At 44.8% G+C, this 18,334-nt stretch overlaps 1 protein-coding gene and 1 pseudogene across 1 annotated transcript; both read right to left on the reverse strand.

The window, feature by feature from the left end:
* Nucleotides 1-325: 325 nt before the first annotated feature.
* Nucleotides 326-1,283, reverse strand: LOC120383074 (annotated as a pseudogene).
* A 15,617-nt stretch (nt 1,284-16,900) lies between these two features.
* On the reverse strand, nt 16,901-17,857 carry LOC120383075 (olfactory receptor 2AP1-like). The gene has a single exon (XM_039500707.1). The coding sequence runs from the start codon at nt 17,855-17,857 to the stop codon at nt 16,901-16,903; it is 957 nt and encodes a 318-aa protein (XP_039356641.1).
* Nucleotides 17,858-18,334: the final 477 nt, after the last annotated feature.

Here is an 18,334-nt window from a genome sequence, read left to right on the forward strand (position 1 = left end):
GGGTGGCAGATTTCCCAGGCTTACATCCCCACATATGCTGCCCCAGGAGTTACTATTTTTATTGTCCAAACATTTATTTTGAATAAAGATTTTTTTTTACAGATCTAAAAAATTGGCTCAAATTTCGTCTCCGTTCTGCCTAGCGCCCAGTTAATAACTGCATGATGGGAATATGGTTCTGGACACCTCCCTCCCTGGTCCTTCCACTGAGATTGACAAGACTGAGTGCTGAGATGTCCACTGGGACTTTGCAACTTAATTTTAATGGGGGCTGATTGCTTAAATCACCAGGACACCTGTGAAACCCTCAGGCTAAGTTATTATCTCAGAGTCTTTGCACGTTTTTCTGAAAGCCACATTTACTGACAACTTTGCACAAGGCTTCCTTGACCTCTCTGTTTCTCAAGCTATAGATGAAGGGATTTACCAAGGGAGTCAGGACCGTGTAGCAAAGGGAGACCACTTTCTTCAGGTCTCTCAGTGTTTCACGTTTCGGTAGTATGTAGACAATCATTAAAGTTCCATAGAATATTGTCACCACAATGAGGTGAGAGGAGCAGGTCGAAAAGGCCTTTTTTCTCCCGGTGATGGAAGGAATTCTCAGGATGGTGCCAATGATGCACACATAGGATGTCAGGGTTAGTAGGAATGGAGGCAGGATGAATACACAGGCTAGTATGAAGTCGACCAATATAATAAGGCGTGAGTCAGTGCAGGAGAGTTCCATCAGTGGGATGGGATCACAATAGAAATGGTTGATTTCATTTGAGCCACAGAAAAATAAGTGTGATAGGAATGAGATTAAGATAATTACACCCAAACAACCACTTAACCATGATGCAGTAGCCAATTGGACGCAAATCCTGATATTCATAAGAGTTGAATAGTGCAGGGGTTTACATATCGCTAAATACCGATCATAAGACATTGCTGCTAGGAGATAGCATTCTGTACATGCCAGAGAACCAAAGAAATAGAGTTGTGTGATGCAGCCACTGACTGAGATGATTTTTGTCCCCGGTCAGGAGACTGGCCAGCAACCTGGGCAGGATGGTTGAGGTGTAGCATGTCTCCAGGCAGGACAGATTCCCCAGGAAGAAGTACATAGGGGTGAGAAGGTGCCGATTAGCCACAACGAGCACCATGATGAGGGTGTTCCCAGCCACTGTTGCCATGTAGATCACTAGGAACATCAGGAAGAGAAGAATTTGCAGGTCAGGGACACCCCTGAATTCCAGGAGGATGTATTCCATGATGACCGTTTGGTTTCTGCCGTCTGCCATGGACTGACTTTAGGAACAATAAATCCGTGTGACTGAATTGGAAGAACATAGAGTTAAAACTTAATCAAATCTTGTGAATTAATTCATAAATATTCAGAAACTCCCTCCCTCTCCTGGTTACAGGTTGAAATTTTAAGACTAAATGTAGATTTCAGAGAAAAGTGTCAGAAAACTGAGTCCGAGGACAGAACACTGCTCTGATGGGGAAGAGGGTTCTACGTTCTACGTGGATACCAATCACTACTATACCAGCCCAGGTCTCTGGTAGCCAAATACTGATATGACAGATCAGATCATTTCTCTGTCTATCATATCCCATCTGGTGACATACCAGAGAGTAACAATGATGCTTAAATGCTGTATTTCACCTCTGGCAATGCTCAGAATCATGCCATGTCTTACGAGTCAAAATCAATAAATACATCAACTGAAATCTTGGACTGAGATTTTCAATGCAGTCTAGTGTCCTTAGACACCGATCTTCTGTTAGATTTTTTTCCTTTAAATCGAACAATATATCCTGGTATATTCAGCATTTCAGTGCCCTGTAGGAGAAGGAATAATTTTCATCCCCTCACAAGAGATCAGTTCATGCCATAAATTATGAAGCAGAGTAAATTCTCCCTTCATTCCTCTGGTGGTGATGGTGACGTGGTGAGGGACTGGCAATGCCTTTTCTGATTCCCGACATTAACTATATAGCAGTAATAAAATACAGGGTGGATCTTAGGAAGGGGTAAAACCAGGTTGATGTGCAACCCTAACTGGGGAATGACCCTCCCCACTCCTGATTTCACTCCTGCTTGGCTGAGCAATATTTTTATACTCCTCCCTGGTCATTTGTCCAATGTTCCACTTCTTTTAGGCTTCTTTTTTTGTGTTTAAGAACAGCAAGGATTTCACTGTTAAGCTAAGCTTGTCACCTGCCACATTTACTATTCTTTCTACACATCCGGATGGTTTGTTCCTGTAACCTCAATAAGGATTCTTTAAAATACAGCCAGCTCTCCTGGATTACTTTCCCCCTAATGTTATTCTCCCAGGGGATCCTGCCCATCAGTTCCCTGAGGGAGTCAAAGTCTGCTTTTCTGAAGTCCAGGCTCCATATTCTGCTGTTCTCCTTTCTTCCTTGTGTCCGGATCCTGAACTCAACCATCTCATGGTCACTGACTCCTAGGTTCCCATCCACTTTTGCTTCCCCTACTAGTTCTTCCCAGTTTGTGAGCAGCAGGTCAAGAAGAGCTCTGCCCCTAGTTGGTTCCTCCAGCACTTGCACCAGGAAATTGCCCCCTACATTTTCCAAAAACTTCCTGGATTGTATGTGTGCTTCTGTATTGCTCTCCCAGCAGATATTAGGGTGATTGTAGTCCCCCATGAGAACCAGGGCCTGTGATCTAGTAACTTCTGTTAGTTGCCTAAAAAAAACCTTCTCCACCTCATCCCTTTGGTCTGGTGGTGTATAGCAGATTCCCACCATGACAACAGCCTTGTTATTCACACTTTTATACTTAATTTGCCCGGGCTGTGGCCGCTGCGCATGCTACAGCTACTAGGAGCCACAGGTGAGAGCTGAGTGACAGGTGGGGACCAAAGGTGGACGAGCAGCCCTGGAAGGACACGACATGCCCCTACACCAGAGGTGCTACCCCTCCCTGAACACCCGATACACCCAGGTTGGCCAAAGCAGGTTGAGGGTAGCCATCGGGCATAGACCTTCGGTGACATAGGGCTTTGTCTATCCTGAGCATGTGAAGACAGACTCCGGCGGATTGAGCGGATGAGACCTTTTCGAATAGGACCAACGGTCATGAAGGCGGTTTCTGCAAGCGACGTTGTACGCTAAGAGCACGGCAAGACGCGAAAGATGCCCTGGTCAACCACTGCGCCCAGCCCATCTCCAACCGTCTCGACTTTTGTCCTGCCATTGGAGCAAGATGGAATCTGGGAAGAGAGAGTGAGGCTGACTATGCGCACCTCTCCCTCACTCTAATCCAATTCACACGCAAGTCTTGACATCCCTCCAATTCCCGTAAACTTTAAAGTCCTGTGGCAATGGGCAAGCGACGAAGCAGCAGGTGTGGATACACTGGGAGCTGTAGTTGCGGACCTGCACACAGGTGGCTCAGGTCTAATGGTCGTCTTCTTGCTGACCGAAGCAACAGCTGGATTTGGCGTCTACCTGAATGACTGAGCAGTCCTCTTTAGGACCGCACTGCTCACCTCCGTAGTAAGAGGAAGGGGCTAGAAAAGGTGCCCTAAACATTGTTTGCTTCATAGAACCCTGGCCAGCTTACCGCGGCTGGAGGGGATCCCATCTTATGCGGTCGAATAACAAAATTTCAAACAACAAAACGCAAGGTGACACCACTCATTATTGGTACATGGAATGTACACACACTTCAAGACAACCCCTCAGCAGATCGACCAGAAAGAAGAACAGCCCTGGTCGCCAGAGAGCTCGCAAGATTTAACATTGATATTGCGGCCTTGTGTGAAACTCGTCTAGCCAACGAAGGTCAGCTCACAGAAATAGGAGGTGGTTACACATTCTTCTGGTGTGGACGCAGCAGTGACGAACGTCGTGAATCTGGAGTTGGCTTTGCGGTTAAGAATCATCTTGTCCGCAAACTTGCCAAGGGCGTGAACGATCGACTCATGACACTGCATCTTCCACTACCAAGAGGAAAGCGAGTTATACTAATCAGCACTTACGCACCCACAATGAAGAATCCAGATGAAGCAAAGGACAAGTTTTATGAAGATCTCGATGCCCTACTTTCATCCGTGAAGCGCACCGACAGGCTGATTCTACTTGGCGATTTTAATGCAAGAGTAGGATCCGATCACTCTGCCTGGGATGGCATCATTGGAAAAAATGGAATCGGCAAATGCAACAGCAATGGCCTACTACTATTGAAGACATGTGCAGCTCATGATGTGATCATCACCAATACCATCTTCCGCCTGCCCACTCGCAAAAAGAAGTCCTGGATGCACCCACACTCCAAGCACTGGCATCTCATTGATTATGTCATTGTGCGGAGGAAAGACAGACAGGATGTAAGGGTGACCAAGGCCATGCCGAGTGCTGACTGTTGGACTCATCATAGACTTATCATCTCTAAATTAAGCCTTCACATCAAGCCAAAGAGACGTCTGCAGGGAAACAAAGCTGTGATGAAAAAGATCAATGTCAGTAAACTGAGGAACCCCAACACAGCAGCTTCACTAGTAGAAGATCTCGACAACCAACTCTCAGAGCCGCAATAAGAGGAAAATGTTGAGAGGAACTGGGAACGCTTCCGAAATATTGTGCACTTTTCTGCACTAAAGGTTCTTGGACCCTCCCACAGGAAACAGCAGGACTGGTTTGATGAAAACAATGAAGAGATCAAGGCTTTACTTGCTGAAAAGCACCGCCTTCACCGTGCTCATCAGAATGACCCGTCGTCAACAGCTAAGAAAAATGCCTTCAACAACATTTGCAGGACCGTACAGAGCAAGCTTCGCAAGATGCAGGACTCCTGGTTGAGTGCCAAAGCAGATGAAATCCAGAAGTTTGCTGATAGAAACGATGCCAAATGGTTCTACGAAGCCCTTAGATCCTTGTACGGACCTCGGCCTTCAGGGAGCTCCCCTCTACTGGACTTAGATGGTGTAACTCTCATTACTGAGAAGACTCTGATTCTACAGCGTTGGGCTGAGCATTTCCAATCCGTACTGAACCACCCATCTTCCATCAATAATGAGGTGATTGACAGAATGCCCCAGGCGGATATTAACTACAGCCTGGATGCTCCACCATCAGAGACTGAAACCCTACAGGCCATCAGTCAGCTGTCCAGTGGCAAGGCCTCAGGATCTGATGCGATTCCAGCGGAAATCTATAAGGATGGTGGTGCAATGCTTGTTGACAAACTCACTCAGCTGTTCCAGTCCTTCTGGAATCAAGGGTCCATTCCTCAGGAACTGAAAGACACGTCCATCGTACACCTCTACAAGAGGAAAGGAAATCGAAAAGTCTGCGATAATCATAGAGAAATATCACTGCTTTCTAGCGCAGGTAAGATCCTTGCACGAATGTTGCTGAATCACCTGATTGACCACCTGGAACAGGGTCTACTACCCGAGACACAGTGCGGCTTCCTCAAAGAGCGTGGCACTGTGGACATGATCTTTGCAGTCCGACAGCTCCAAGAGAAGTGTCAAGAGCAGAATCGTGAACTGTACACCATCTTTGTGGATCTTACCAAGGCTTTCGACACTGTCAGTCGCGAAGGTCTGTGGCGCATCATGTCGAAGTTTGGGTGCCCTGACAGATTCATCCTGATGGTACGTCAGTTCCATGACGGCATGATGGCTCGTGTTCTGGATGACGGAGAAGCTTCAGAGGCCTTTCTCGTCACAAACGGCGTCAAGCAAGGGTGTGTGTTGGCACCGACCTTGTTCAGCATAATGTTTTCAGCCATGCTGTCAGATGCCTTTCAGAATAGTTCCTTGGGAATCAGCCTGAGATACAGGACTGATGGGAAACTGTTCAACCTGCGAAGACTCCAGGCTGTCACCAAAATAAAGGAGACTGTGCTACGAGACCTTCTTTTTGCTGACGACTGTGCCCTGAATGCTGGATCAGAGCAGGAAATGCAAGCTAGCATGGATAAATTCGCAGCAGCATGCGACAACTTCGGCTTCCTCATCAACATAAAGAAAACCGAAGTGATGCACCAGCCAGCTCCGAAAGCCCAACACCAAGAGCCCACCATCACAGTGAAGGGACAAAAGCTGCAAGCAGTGGACCAATTTACATACCTTGGCAGCACCCTGTCTCGCGCAGTGACAATTGACATCGAGGTCAACTGCAGAATTGCCAAGGCAAGTTCTGCATTTGGCGGACTGCTGACCAACGTGTGGGACCACCGTGGAATAAGCCTTGCTACAAAGCTTAAAGTCTACCGAGCAGTAGTGCTAAATACCCTGATGTATGCCAGTGAGACTTGGACTGTATACAGGAGGCACACTAGGCAACTGAACCACTTCCACATGACTTGCCTCCGCAGACTTCTGAGGATCCGGTGCAGGATAAGGTGCCAGATACAGAAGTCCTCTCCAGAGCAGGCCTGCCGTCAGTTTACACTCTGCTTATGAAAGCTCAGACATGCTGGGCAGGCCATGTTGTAAGGATGCCAGACCACCGCATCCCCAAACAGCTCTTCTATGGTGAGCTGTCTCAAGGAAAGCGATCGCACGGGGGACAAAAGAAGCGATACAAAGACACGCTGAAAGCCTCTCTTAAGTCCCTGGATATTGACATCACCTCCTGGGAAACCCTGGCACAAGACCGATCGACATGGCTGATCCACCAAGGCTGCCAGACATCTGAAGCCAGAAGGATAACTATAGCACAAGAGAAGCGAGCACTCCGTAAAGCCAGAGCTGTAAATGCTGTAACAGTGGTGCCCACACATGTCTGCCCGACATGTGGCAGAACATTCCGTGTCCATATTGGCCTTACCAGCCACTTGCGGACGCACTGTGGACAGCTCACAACCTGCTAGATGTCAAGGTCTTCTTTGAAAATGATGGACGAACATCATCATCATCTATACTTAATCCAGACACTCTGGTTTTTCTGCAGTTTCATACCGGAGCTCTGAGCAGTCATACTGCTCTCTTACATACAGTGCAGCTCCCCCACCTTTTCTGCCCTGAACAGTTTATATCCATCCATGACAGTACTCCAGTCATGTGAGTTATCCCACCAAGTCTCTTAGCAAGGGCTAAGATGCTACCTGCTGGAGGTTCATTAGTGGAATGTAAAAACAAAGACCTGGTACGGACACTCTGTAAGACAAAGGTCCTGGGTAAAATAAAAATGAGCAGTCAGCTACCCAGATTCCTCACAGAAACAAGAAGGGCAGTATTTGGGGTGCCAATGAAATGTCAGGAAAGAAAGCAAGGAATAGGTGGAGATAAGGTGATAAGTGCTAAGCGGCTAATTAGCAGAAGAGGAAGTGACAGCAAGTGCTTGACAGCTGTGCTGGACACATTTTAAGGGAGGGATGTGATCAGATAGACTAACTTTAGGGTATCAGATATTCTGGACTATGTCCTATATTCCTCTTTCTGTGAGGTTCTACAGCTGCCAGAGATTTAGTCATGTAGCAAATAATTCCCATGGGAAAGTACAGTGCAGTAAGTGTGGAAGCGACCATTCATATGATGACTGTAAGGAAAGGACAGAACAAAAACGTTGTAACTGTGGAGTAAAACACAGCAGGCTGTCTGGAGGGAAGCAAGCAAGAGAAATGCAAAATCCTCAAGTTACTAATAATCTCTCCTATGCAGAAGCTGTTAGGACATGCCTAAAAGAGAACCTGATGTGGGGAATGGCAATTAATGGGAGGTAATGTGTAACACTGGGGTGAAAAGAGATTCATTGCATTAAAGATTGATGTAATAAATTGTAGTCCTCAAACAGGAAAGAAAACAGAAAATGACAATTTTAATTAAAGCTGCAGGCTAGCAACCTGTCCGTGGAACAACTTCATACTTTCCTAAGTGTAACAACTATTGAGGATTAGAAACAGGGGTGACTATTTTCAGCTGGAATGCCCACAGCTTAATAGGACATGGGCAGGAATTAAAGACCAATATGTTTGATATGAAAACAAAGCCTGAGAGAATATGCATCCAAGACTTGGCTAATAGAAAAATGAGACTATAAAATCCCAGAATATGGTCTATATAGACATGATAGAGACATGGAAAAGGTGGGGGTTCATACCCCTTCACTGAGGAGATCCTGAACTACCTTGAAGTAGAGATTAGAAAGCTGAATATTGAGTATAATACTTTTGAGATACCATCTCTAAGACTTTATAATCTTTATAACCCATGCAGGACACTAGAGGTTATGGACCTGACAGATTTAATTGCAAGTGTCTCATGTCCATTCATTATCTGTGGTGATCTGAATAGTCACAACAAATTGCAGGGAAGTAAGAAAAAATATTTAGAGCAAATCTTTGAAGAGAATAAGTGATGAAGCACCTACCAGATTCAATACTGCTGATGGAAGCTTCTCCTGTCTGGATCTGGGGCAGTAGGGAGTGAATGCAGCTGTGAAATACACAGAGGGGAGGGAATGGCTAGTGTCCACTTCCTGACATTAATATCCCGACTTGGAATCTTAAAGAAAAATGGAAAAATCTTTGGAAAGAGAGGTGAGGAATATGTGAATGAGTAATGTATCCGTGAAGATATTGAGGAATTCTGTAGCAATATTAATAAGGGAACCATCAAGATAGCTAGCCTAGCTTTTCTTAGGATACCAACACTGCCTAAAGATAGGAAATGTGCCATAATGGAACAAGGAATATGAGATGGTAATTAGGGAAAGGAATAAGGCATATAAGACAGCAAAAAAATCCTTAAATAATGAACATATGGAAATATAAAAAAGTAAGGTAGTTTCACAAAGGGCTATAAAAAGGGCAGGAAGAGAGATGTGAACACCATAACATGGGAAAGTAAATAAAAATACTAATATAGCAAAGATATATAAACAAACTAGGGAAATGAATGAAATAAAGAGTAAGAGTCACATAACACCAAGCCTTCCAGTTGCTGGGCATGGAGTAATAAGCTCTAACAAAAGAAAAGCAGAAATTCTGGCCACCATGTTTCAAAAAGTCAGCAGTGATGGATATCAAAGGATACAAATTAGGGAGGAGAAAAGAACATTAAGGCTAATTATGAGATGAAGAGGTGGGAAGGGAGGAGGATGTGGATATTTTAAATGTAAACTTTAGTGTGGCTTAGGTAAAACGATGGAAAGAATAGTAAGGGAGAGATCAGTAGCACATCTACAAACAGGGAGTGAGAGGGATTTACAAACGGTAGGTTCATAGATGAAATACAAAGTAGGCTTCAGTAAAGTAGGAATGTGACTGACCACGTTGTCAGGATAGAGACAAAAGCACAAAAAAGCATGAGAATCATAGAATTAATTACACTAATCTTCCTGGGCATAGAAAAAGTCTACGATGTGTTATGGAGAGAGGAACTACTTCATAAAGTGGCCTAAATGGGTAATATAGGAAGAATGTACAGATGGATGAGGAACTTCCTAGGCCAAAGAACTGTACAAGTCCAATTAGGCAAAGCTTTTTCCAACGTACAGTCAATTGCAAGTGAAACTCCACAGGGCAGTGTAGTTACGCCAACCCTCTTTAACATCATGATAAAGGATCGCCCTGAGGAGACAAGTATAGGAATAGGGATCACGTTGGTTGCTTATTGTGCTGTTTGGATCAAAAGCAGAAACCTTGAAAGGGCCACCAAAAGCATGATGATGCACTGAAGAGAAGGCCAGAATGGAGAAATAGGTGGGGCTTCAAATTCTCACAGACAACTAAGGGAATGATCCCCATAACAAGGAAAAGCCAAAAAGATGTAAAGTTATAGCTATTAGACCAACAGATAAATGTACTGAAATTACAAATTCTTAGGTGTGACATTTGATAACAAGCTCACTTGGAGGGACCATACTGAAAATATTAGATAAGTGCAAAAGTCAAATCCCTCTGGAACATCCTGGGGAACGGTTATGAAAATGGTCATAATGATATACAGAGTGCTCATCAGACAAGTTACTGAGCATGGATGCCAGGCCTTTTGGTCAGCAATGAATACAAATCTGAACTAGACTATATACAGACACCCGCATTACATATCAGGTGGTGCCTTCAGTACTGTATCTCTGTACTACAAATATCAGCATTTCCATCAGCTGCTGCTAACTCTTAGTTCGAAGTTTCCAGACCTAACCTTTTGGGCCAAAGTACTAGGTAATAGTCAGGGGCGGCTCTAGGCACCAGCAAAGCAAGAAGCTGCTTAGGGCAGCCCATTTGCAGGGGTGGCAGCTAGTAGGGATCAAGCCTGGGAGCTGAGAACCAACAGGGGGCCCTGGGAACTGTAGTTCCTTGGTTAGCTCCCTGCCTATAGAACCAGCCCTGGAGCAGGGAAATAACTACATTTCCCAGCTTTCCCTTGGCCACTACCAACAGGAAAGGAGGGGAGGGCGTATGGTAGCTGAAACCTCATGCTGCAGCTTGAGCTCACTGCTAGAGCCAGGTGGCACTGTGAATGGGGAACAAGTGTGCCCAAGGAGTAGAAGGCTTTGGCCCAGATATCACTGGTGTACAGTTTTTGAGAAGTCGTCTGCTTCAGAGATAAAATGTGCTATTTATTATGTATTTTGATGTGCTGAATTCAAATATGACAATTAAAACAACTGATTGGCTACAGTTTCTAAGATATTTAAGTTTTTACATTTAATGTCTATGTATATTGTGTAGATAGTAGAGTTTTAATCATAAATTGTAAACCTAGGTCTTTTCATGTGTTTATGGTTGCTTTACATGATAATATTTCACCTGTCCTGTTCATGTAACACTTTAAAAATCAGCAAAAGGCTTATATAAATAAAATTTATTATGAAACAAAAGGCAAAAAACTATTATGTACATAGTTTAGTCCTATTCAGTGTCTACTTGGCGCTTCTTGGCTTGTCTCTTGTATTCATTAAATGGAGCATCTCTTGTTACTGTCCAGCAATAGTCTGCACGCATTGATGGGCTCCATTTGCCCTGATAGCGTTTCTCCATTGTTGCAGTGTCCTGGTGAAATCGCTCGCCGTGCTCGTCGCTCACTGCTCCGCAGTTCGGTGGAAAAAAATCGAGATGAGAGTGCAAAAAATGTATCTTTAGTGACATGTTGCAACCAAGGCCTTTGTATGCCTTGAGGAGGTTTTCCACCAACAACCTGTAGTTGTCTGCCTTGTTGTTTCCGAGAAAATTTATTGCCACTAACTGGAAGGCTTTCCATGCCGTCTTTTCCTTGCCAAGCAATGCATGGTCAAATGCATCATCTCGAAGAAGTTCACAAATCTGAAGACCAACAAAGACACCTTCCTTTATCTTAGCTTCACTTAACCTTGGAAATTTTCCACGGAGGTACTTGAAAGCTGCTTGTGTTTTGTCAATGGCCTTGACAAAGTTCTTCATCAGACCCAGCTTGATGTGTAAGGGTGGTAACAAAATCTTCCTTGATTCAACAAGTGGTGGATGCTGAACACTTTTCCTCCCAGGCTCCAATGACTGTCGGAGTGGCCAATATTTCTTGATGTAGTGGGAATCTCTTGCATGACTATCCCATTCGCAGAGAAAACAGCAGTACTTTGTGTATCCAGTCTGCAGACCAAACAATTGAGCAACAACCTTCAAATCACCACAAAGCTGCCACTGATGTTGGTCATAGTTTATGCACCTCAAAAGTTGTTTCATGTTGTCATAGGTTTCCTTCATATGGACTGCATGACCAACTGCGCTTTTGTGATGCAAAAGTCACTTCACCACAAACATAGCAGAAGTTATCTGCACTGTTCACACAAGTACGAGGCATCTCTGCTCACTTTGGCTAAACAGAAATGTGTCCCTTTGCAAAATCAAACACTGACAAATAAGAGAGCACGACACTGTATGATTTCTAGAGCTGATATAGGGCAATTTGTTCAGCAGAGTGATGTAAGCTTCGTTATGATTGCATCATCCATGACTTCTAGGAATAACATGATGCAATTCATATAATGTATGACGCAATACCAGCTTCAGATTGGATCATTCATTGTTTTGCCTAAAAAGCAAGTACTGTCCAAACCCAGTCATAGATTTATTCATAGATCCAGTCAAAGATGTATTTTAGTCATTTCTGGTTTAAATTGAGATCCCTTCCCTTTATAACTCACTTTTCCTCCGCCATTTCCAAGTCAAGGGTCGTATATACTGACCCAATAACATATCTTGAAAACTAGAGCCAATCAACAATTTTAAGCATGATTTTCATTCTCAGTGACCCAGAATTAGTAAAGTTTGACTACATTTATTTCAGAAGCATTTTGGCTGTAGAGCAGTGTATCCCCTTCAGAAGACATCCCCAGACTGGCTTAGGGATACTGGTGTAACCTCACCGTGCAGCCCCCAAAGAAGGAATTGGGTGGACTAAATGGACAGTGCCCCTCTCTATTTGAAGCCTAGCAAGAGAGCTACGTGGATCCCACTAGAATTTAAAATGAAAAGTTAGGGAGGGGAGGCTCTGGACCTGGGCAGCTTTAGATACAGTACCAGGCACTTAGGAGGATTTCCACTTCTGAGCCATGGAAGCAGAAAATGACTTTTCCTTTCCAGATTTAGCTAATATTCAGAAAGGGAATCTAGCACCTGCCTTCCAGATTTGAACACCTCAAAATTCAGGAGTGCTCAAGCTCAATTTGGGCAGCTGTTAATTCATTTCTCCCAAATCAAATATACTGATCCACTGTAACTTGCTGTAGAAAAAGTAGAATAAAATTGAGCAAGAAATGCTTCCCAGTGGTTTTTAGGACTGGAATTGCTATTTTCAACAGCCATTGCCTTTTTTTTTAATTGTTTAAAAGGAAGACAGTGATATTGCGTTGGCAAATTCCCCATAGAAACAAAGAGTGGAACAAAAGAATAATAAAGGCACCTTGACTTTTCCTCATTTATGGAGGGCAGTCTTATAATATGCATCCAGATATCCAGACAAGCTGAAAATTGTTGCACTTTACTGCAGTTCTGTAACCATATGGGAACCAATCCTGTCTGTGTTCTGTGCACATCCAAAATTCCTGCTGAATGACCCACCCTGGGAGCAAGTCACCAGTGACCCAGGGCTGGGGCAGAAGGAGGGGGCAGGTGGAGGGGGCAGAGCCCAGTGCTGGGGTGGCGGGGGGAGCACTTGTGGGGGGGAAGGCGGTGCCCAGAACTGGTGTAGCATGGCGTGTGTGTGAGCCCAGGCTTGGGGTGCCAGGAGGTGTGGGTGGAGGGGGAGAGCCCAGGGCTGGGGCGGCAGAGGGGTGCGGAAAGGGGGCGGACCAGAGCTGGGGCAACAGGGGGTACAGGTGCGAGGGGAGAGCCCAGGGCTGGGGCAGCAGGGAATGCGGGGGGGAGCCCAGGGCTGGGGTGGGGACAGCCAAATTTTATTTTGCTTGGGGTGGCAAAAAACCTAGAGCCGGTCCTGGTAATAGTGAAGATAGCACAAAGCTAACCGGTTAGGACAAAAACTCAAAATTCCCCATATAAGTAAGGTATAGAAGTGGATAACGGATCTTAATGAAAAGAAGGGATTGAAAGAGACCAAAATGTACAGCTATGGGAAAATACTCTATCACTAATAAATCACCCCCCGTTGAGAGAGACATAGAATTATATAATGAAAACAATAAAAGAATGATAGACAAAATGTCACAATTATATTGTTTTGCTATAATTAGGGACACTTTTGACAAATACATACAGAGGTTCCAAAGAGGAAAGAACAGAGTGGAAACAACTTCCTGCGGGCCCTCACTCAGACTCAAGAACGCTGTATGGCTAACTAACTTTCTTAGAAACTCAGTGGCCTTAAAGTAACAATTTCCCTTGCGATATATATCAAGAATAAAAGGACAATGGGGACCAATAAAATCAGCTTTTCTGCAATTCTTTAGGAATACTGGGAAGGGTACGAGACTAAGTCATGAACAAGATGCGAAGGACACGGCATGCTTTAGACTCAGAAAGCGAGTCTGCTACGTCACAAAACCGAAGAAGTGTCCAGGCAAAAATGCGGATCCCTAGCTATCTGCCACGCCTGCCCTGCTGCTTTCTTCCTGGACTCCCCGTACTTCCCTTGGCTCCGACTAGGATTCTGACTCCAGATTGACCTTTGGAACCATGACACCAACCGTGACACCTCAGCCCAATTCCTGATTCTGTCTCCATCTCTGAACCTTGGCTTGACTCTTGACCCTGATACTGAATCTGACCCCGGCTTCAGTTCTGGGCTCTCCAGCTCCTACCATTTGTCCTACCTACCTTTGCCCAGCATCCTGACACAGATTATGTATCATAAAAATGAATACAGACACTTCCCACATTCGTCACAGAAAGCAAATCTTATGTTGCTAATGCTTAATTAATCAAGCACTTTAATACCCTGGTTTGCAAGGTGATATATAAATGCAAAGCAGCAGCAGTTTGGAATTGGGTGCTTACCTCTAGTCATAGGACAGCTCACACCTGAGTTGATGAACTCATTTCCCAGGGTTTAGGACAAGGTGGGTGGGGTAATACCTTTTACTGAACCAACTTCTGTTGTTGAGAGACAAGTTTTCAACTACTCAGAGCTCTTCAGGATTTAGCAGACAGGACTCCGGTTCCACTGAGGTTCTTGTCTTCCATCATTCTGCAGAAACGGGACTTTCTCAGTAAAGAGACCTGCAGTTACCTGGTGAGATGGAAAATGGGCTTCCCCTTCGATTTAATAAGTGTAAATGCTCTCTCATATTTGTATTCCTTCTTCATGCTTTTCAGTACAGTCCCACTTCACCTTTCTCCCACTTAGTTCATTTTGGGTCTCCAAAGCTTTGTAGCTAACAATGCCCAGTGTGACTTACAATTATACAACTCCCATCGTACATCATTTTTTAGTGTAATGATCCTTTGAGGAAAATATTTTAGATCATGAACAAACACCAGCTTACATTTCTGGGAGATGCCTGTCCAAGGTGATGGCCAGTAATAAAGTACTTGCATTGCCCTTTTATTAATATTCAAGATAAGCAGCCTTCTAATGGGCATTTTTGAAAATAGCTACCCATATCACCCTTTTACAACATGCTGCCACCTAGTGGCTATTTTACAGTATAACTTTTCGATTATGGCTTTGGCTATTGAACTCTATTGGTCACTAGTTAGTATTTCTGACGCCCACCCCTGTCTCATTTCCTCTACTTTGTTGCCATCTAGTGTTGATATCCCAGCATGACAGCCTGTTGCTCTTCTCTCCTCTAGCGGATTCTTCTTCCTATAGCGGCCTCTTTCCCGTTCTTGACTCATGTCACCTGCTGGCCATTATTTAGTATAACAGCCCATAAATCACTGTATAACATCTGCTATTATCCACAGTTCATTACATAGTGCAGAGGTCCTCTTGTCTTCAGTGATCTCTACTCAACACTTACACACCATTATACAGCTTCACATCCCTTGCCATCGGTCATTTGACAACATAACTTCTCCTTTCTTGCCCTTCTAGTTTGGCTGCTTTTAATCGGGCAGCACAGCTGCACCTGTCCCATTCCTCTGCCCTCTAGTGGCCCTAGACATCATAATTGCATCTCTCCTCATTACTTACCTACTGATAGGTGGGCACTGTTCCAAACTAGAGCCACTGGGAACAAAATCGTTAAAAAAATGATTGCAACATTAGTTGATACAAGAGCACATACAATGGCAGCAGCTCTCAAAGGTTTAGCAGGGGTTTCCCATCCATCTAGTGCCTTTCTGTTGATGTGGGGTCTCTTTCCAATGGAAATGCATAGATTGAAGCTACTGTGACAGAATCCCAGTGGCTCTTCAGGCTGAAATTCTCACAGTTGTCTAAGGGAGATAAGTGTCCATCTCCCATTTCAAAGGTTTGAGTGACTAACTCCATTAGGTCCCTTGGGAAAACCCTTCTGCAGAGTTGGAGCCCTACAATTCTCACCGGTGCCCAGCTCCCCTGCCTCTGGCCAAGCCCTGATGTGCTCGCAGTGACTGAGCCAGCACTGCCGAGTTAGGCATCCCAGGGGTTCTGCCCATTGGTAGCTGGTAGCTGCTTTCTCCACCATAGGCTGCCTCACCCCCCTGAGGAGAGGGCCCTGCGTGGAGCAGAGCTGTCTGTGTTATCTAAGGTTGACTAGATACCGTGCCCTCAGAACTAGCCCTCTCAGACAGTGCACTCGTTGCAGTCAGTTTTGGGGATACTCATTTTAACTGGTCCCCTCCCTATGAACTGTGCTGTGCAGCTGGTGGAAACAGAGCAGCTGGTGTCCTGTAGGGCCACATGCAGAGTCCATCGTCAGTGACCGTTTGAGAGACCCCACCGCAGAAATGGCCTCAATTCTACGTGTGCCCTGGCAAACCCCCAGCTGGGGCTGGGCAATCCCAGGGTACCTGATGTGTGAGTCTCCCTCTTTGTTTGCCCAACCTCCCCACCTGCAAGAGCCCTGTGAGCCTGGGGCTGGTGCTTTGCCGGAGCTGGTAACAGCTGGGAGTAGCCCAGATAAGAACTATAAAGCAGTTCCTGGTGAAGTGTCCAGAGGTCCCTGCAGGGACCTGGTTATTTGCATCTGGCCTGTGTGAGTGCAGTGAAGATGGCTGGTTTGCAGAGGGTTACACGGGCAATAAGCACAATTTCAGGGGTGGCAGATTTCCCAGGCTTACGTACCCACATACGCTCCCCCAGGAGTTACTATTTTTATTGTCCAAACATTTATTTTGAATAAAGATTTTTTTTTACAGATCTAAAAAATTGGCTCAAATTTTGTCTCCATTCTGCCTAGCACCCAGTTAATAACTGCATGATGGGAACATTGTTCTGGCCGCCTCCCTCCCTGGTCCTTCCACTGAGATTGACAAGACTGAGTGCTGAGATGTCCACTGGGACTTTGCAACTTAATTTTAATTGCTTAAATCATCCGGACACCTGTGAAACCCTCAGGCTAAGTTATTATCTCAGAGTCTTTGCACATTTTTCTGAAAGCCACATTTACTGACGACTTTGCACAAGGCTTCCTTGACCTCTCTGTTTCTCAAGCTATAGATGAGGGGATTTACCAGTGGTGTCAGGACTGTGTAGCAAATGGAGACCACTTTCTTCAGGTCTCTCAGTGTTTCACGTTTCGGTAGTATGTAGACAACCATTAAAGTTCCATAGAATATTGTCACCACAATGAGGTGAGAGGAGCAGGTGGAAAAGGCCTTTTTTCTCCCGGTGGTGGAAGGAATTCTCAGGATGGTGCCGATGATGCACACATAGGATATCAGGGTTAGTAGGAATGGAGGCAGGATGAATACACAGGCTAGTATGAAGTCGACCAATATAATAAGGCGTGAGTCAGTGCAGGAGAGTTCCATCAGTGGGATGGGATCACAAAAGAAATGGTTGATTTCATTTGAGCCACAGAATAATAAGTGTGATAGGAATGAGATTAAGATAATTACAGCCAAACAACCACTTAACCATGACGCAGTAGCCAATTGGACGCAAATCCTGATATTCATAAGAGTTGAATAGTGCAGGGGTTTACATATCGCTAAATACCGATCATAAGACATTGCTGCTAGGAGATAGCATTCTGTAGCTGCCAGAGAACCAAAGAAATAGAATTGTGTGATGCAGCCACTGACTGAGATGGTTTTGTCCCCGGTTAGGAGACTGACCAGCAACCTGGGCAGGATGGTTGAGGTGTAGCAGGTCTCTAGGCAGGACAGATTCCCCAGGAAGAAGTACATGGGGGTGTGAAAATGCTGATTAGCCACAACGAGCCCCACGATGAGGGTGTTCCCACCCACGGTTGCCATGTAGATCACTAGGAACATCAGGAAGAGAAGCATTTGCAGGTCAGGGAGATCCCTGAATCCCAGCAGGATAAATTCCATGATGACCGTTTGGTTTCTGCCATCTGCCATGGAACAATAAATCTGTGTGACTGAATTGGAAGAACATAGAGTAAAAACTTAATCAAATATCGTGAATTAATTCCATAAATATTCAGAAACACCTCCCTCTCCTGGTTACAGGCTGAAATTTTAAGACTAAATGTAGATTTCAGAGCAAAGTGTCAGAAAATTGAGTCCAAGGACAGAACACTGCTCTGATGGGGAAGAGGGTTCTACGTGGATACCAATCACTACTATACCAGCCCAGGTCTCTGGTAGCCAAATACTGATATGACAGATCAGATCATTTCTCTGTCTTTCGTATCCCATCTGGTGACATACCAGAGCGTAACAATGATGCTTAAATGCTGTATTTCACTTCTGGCATTGTCCAGAACCAAGATAGGTCTTATGAGTCAAAATCAATAAATACATCAACTGAAATCTTGGACTGAGATGTTCAATGCAGTCTAGTGTCCTTAGACACCAATCTTCTGTTAGATTTAT

Source organism: Mauremys reevesii, linkage group 15 (assembly GCF_016161935.1).
Source record: "Mauremys reevesii isolate NIE-2019 linkage group 15, ASM1616193v1, whole genome shotgun sequence".
Taxonomy (NCBI): domain Eukaryota; kingdom Metazoa; phylum Chordata; order Testudines; family Geoemydidae; genus Mauremys; species Mauremys reevesii.

What these genes read in the sequence shown, in the direction of transcription:
- LOC120383075 (XM_039500707.1), bottom strand. Translation starts at nt 17,857, where the DNA reads ATGGCAGATGGCAGAAACCAAACGGTCATCATGGAATTTATCCTGCTG.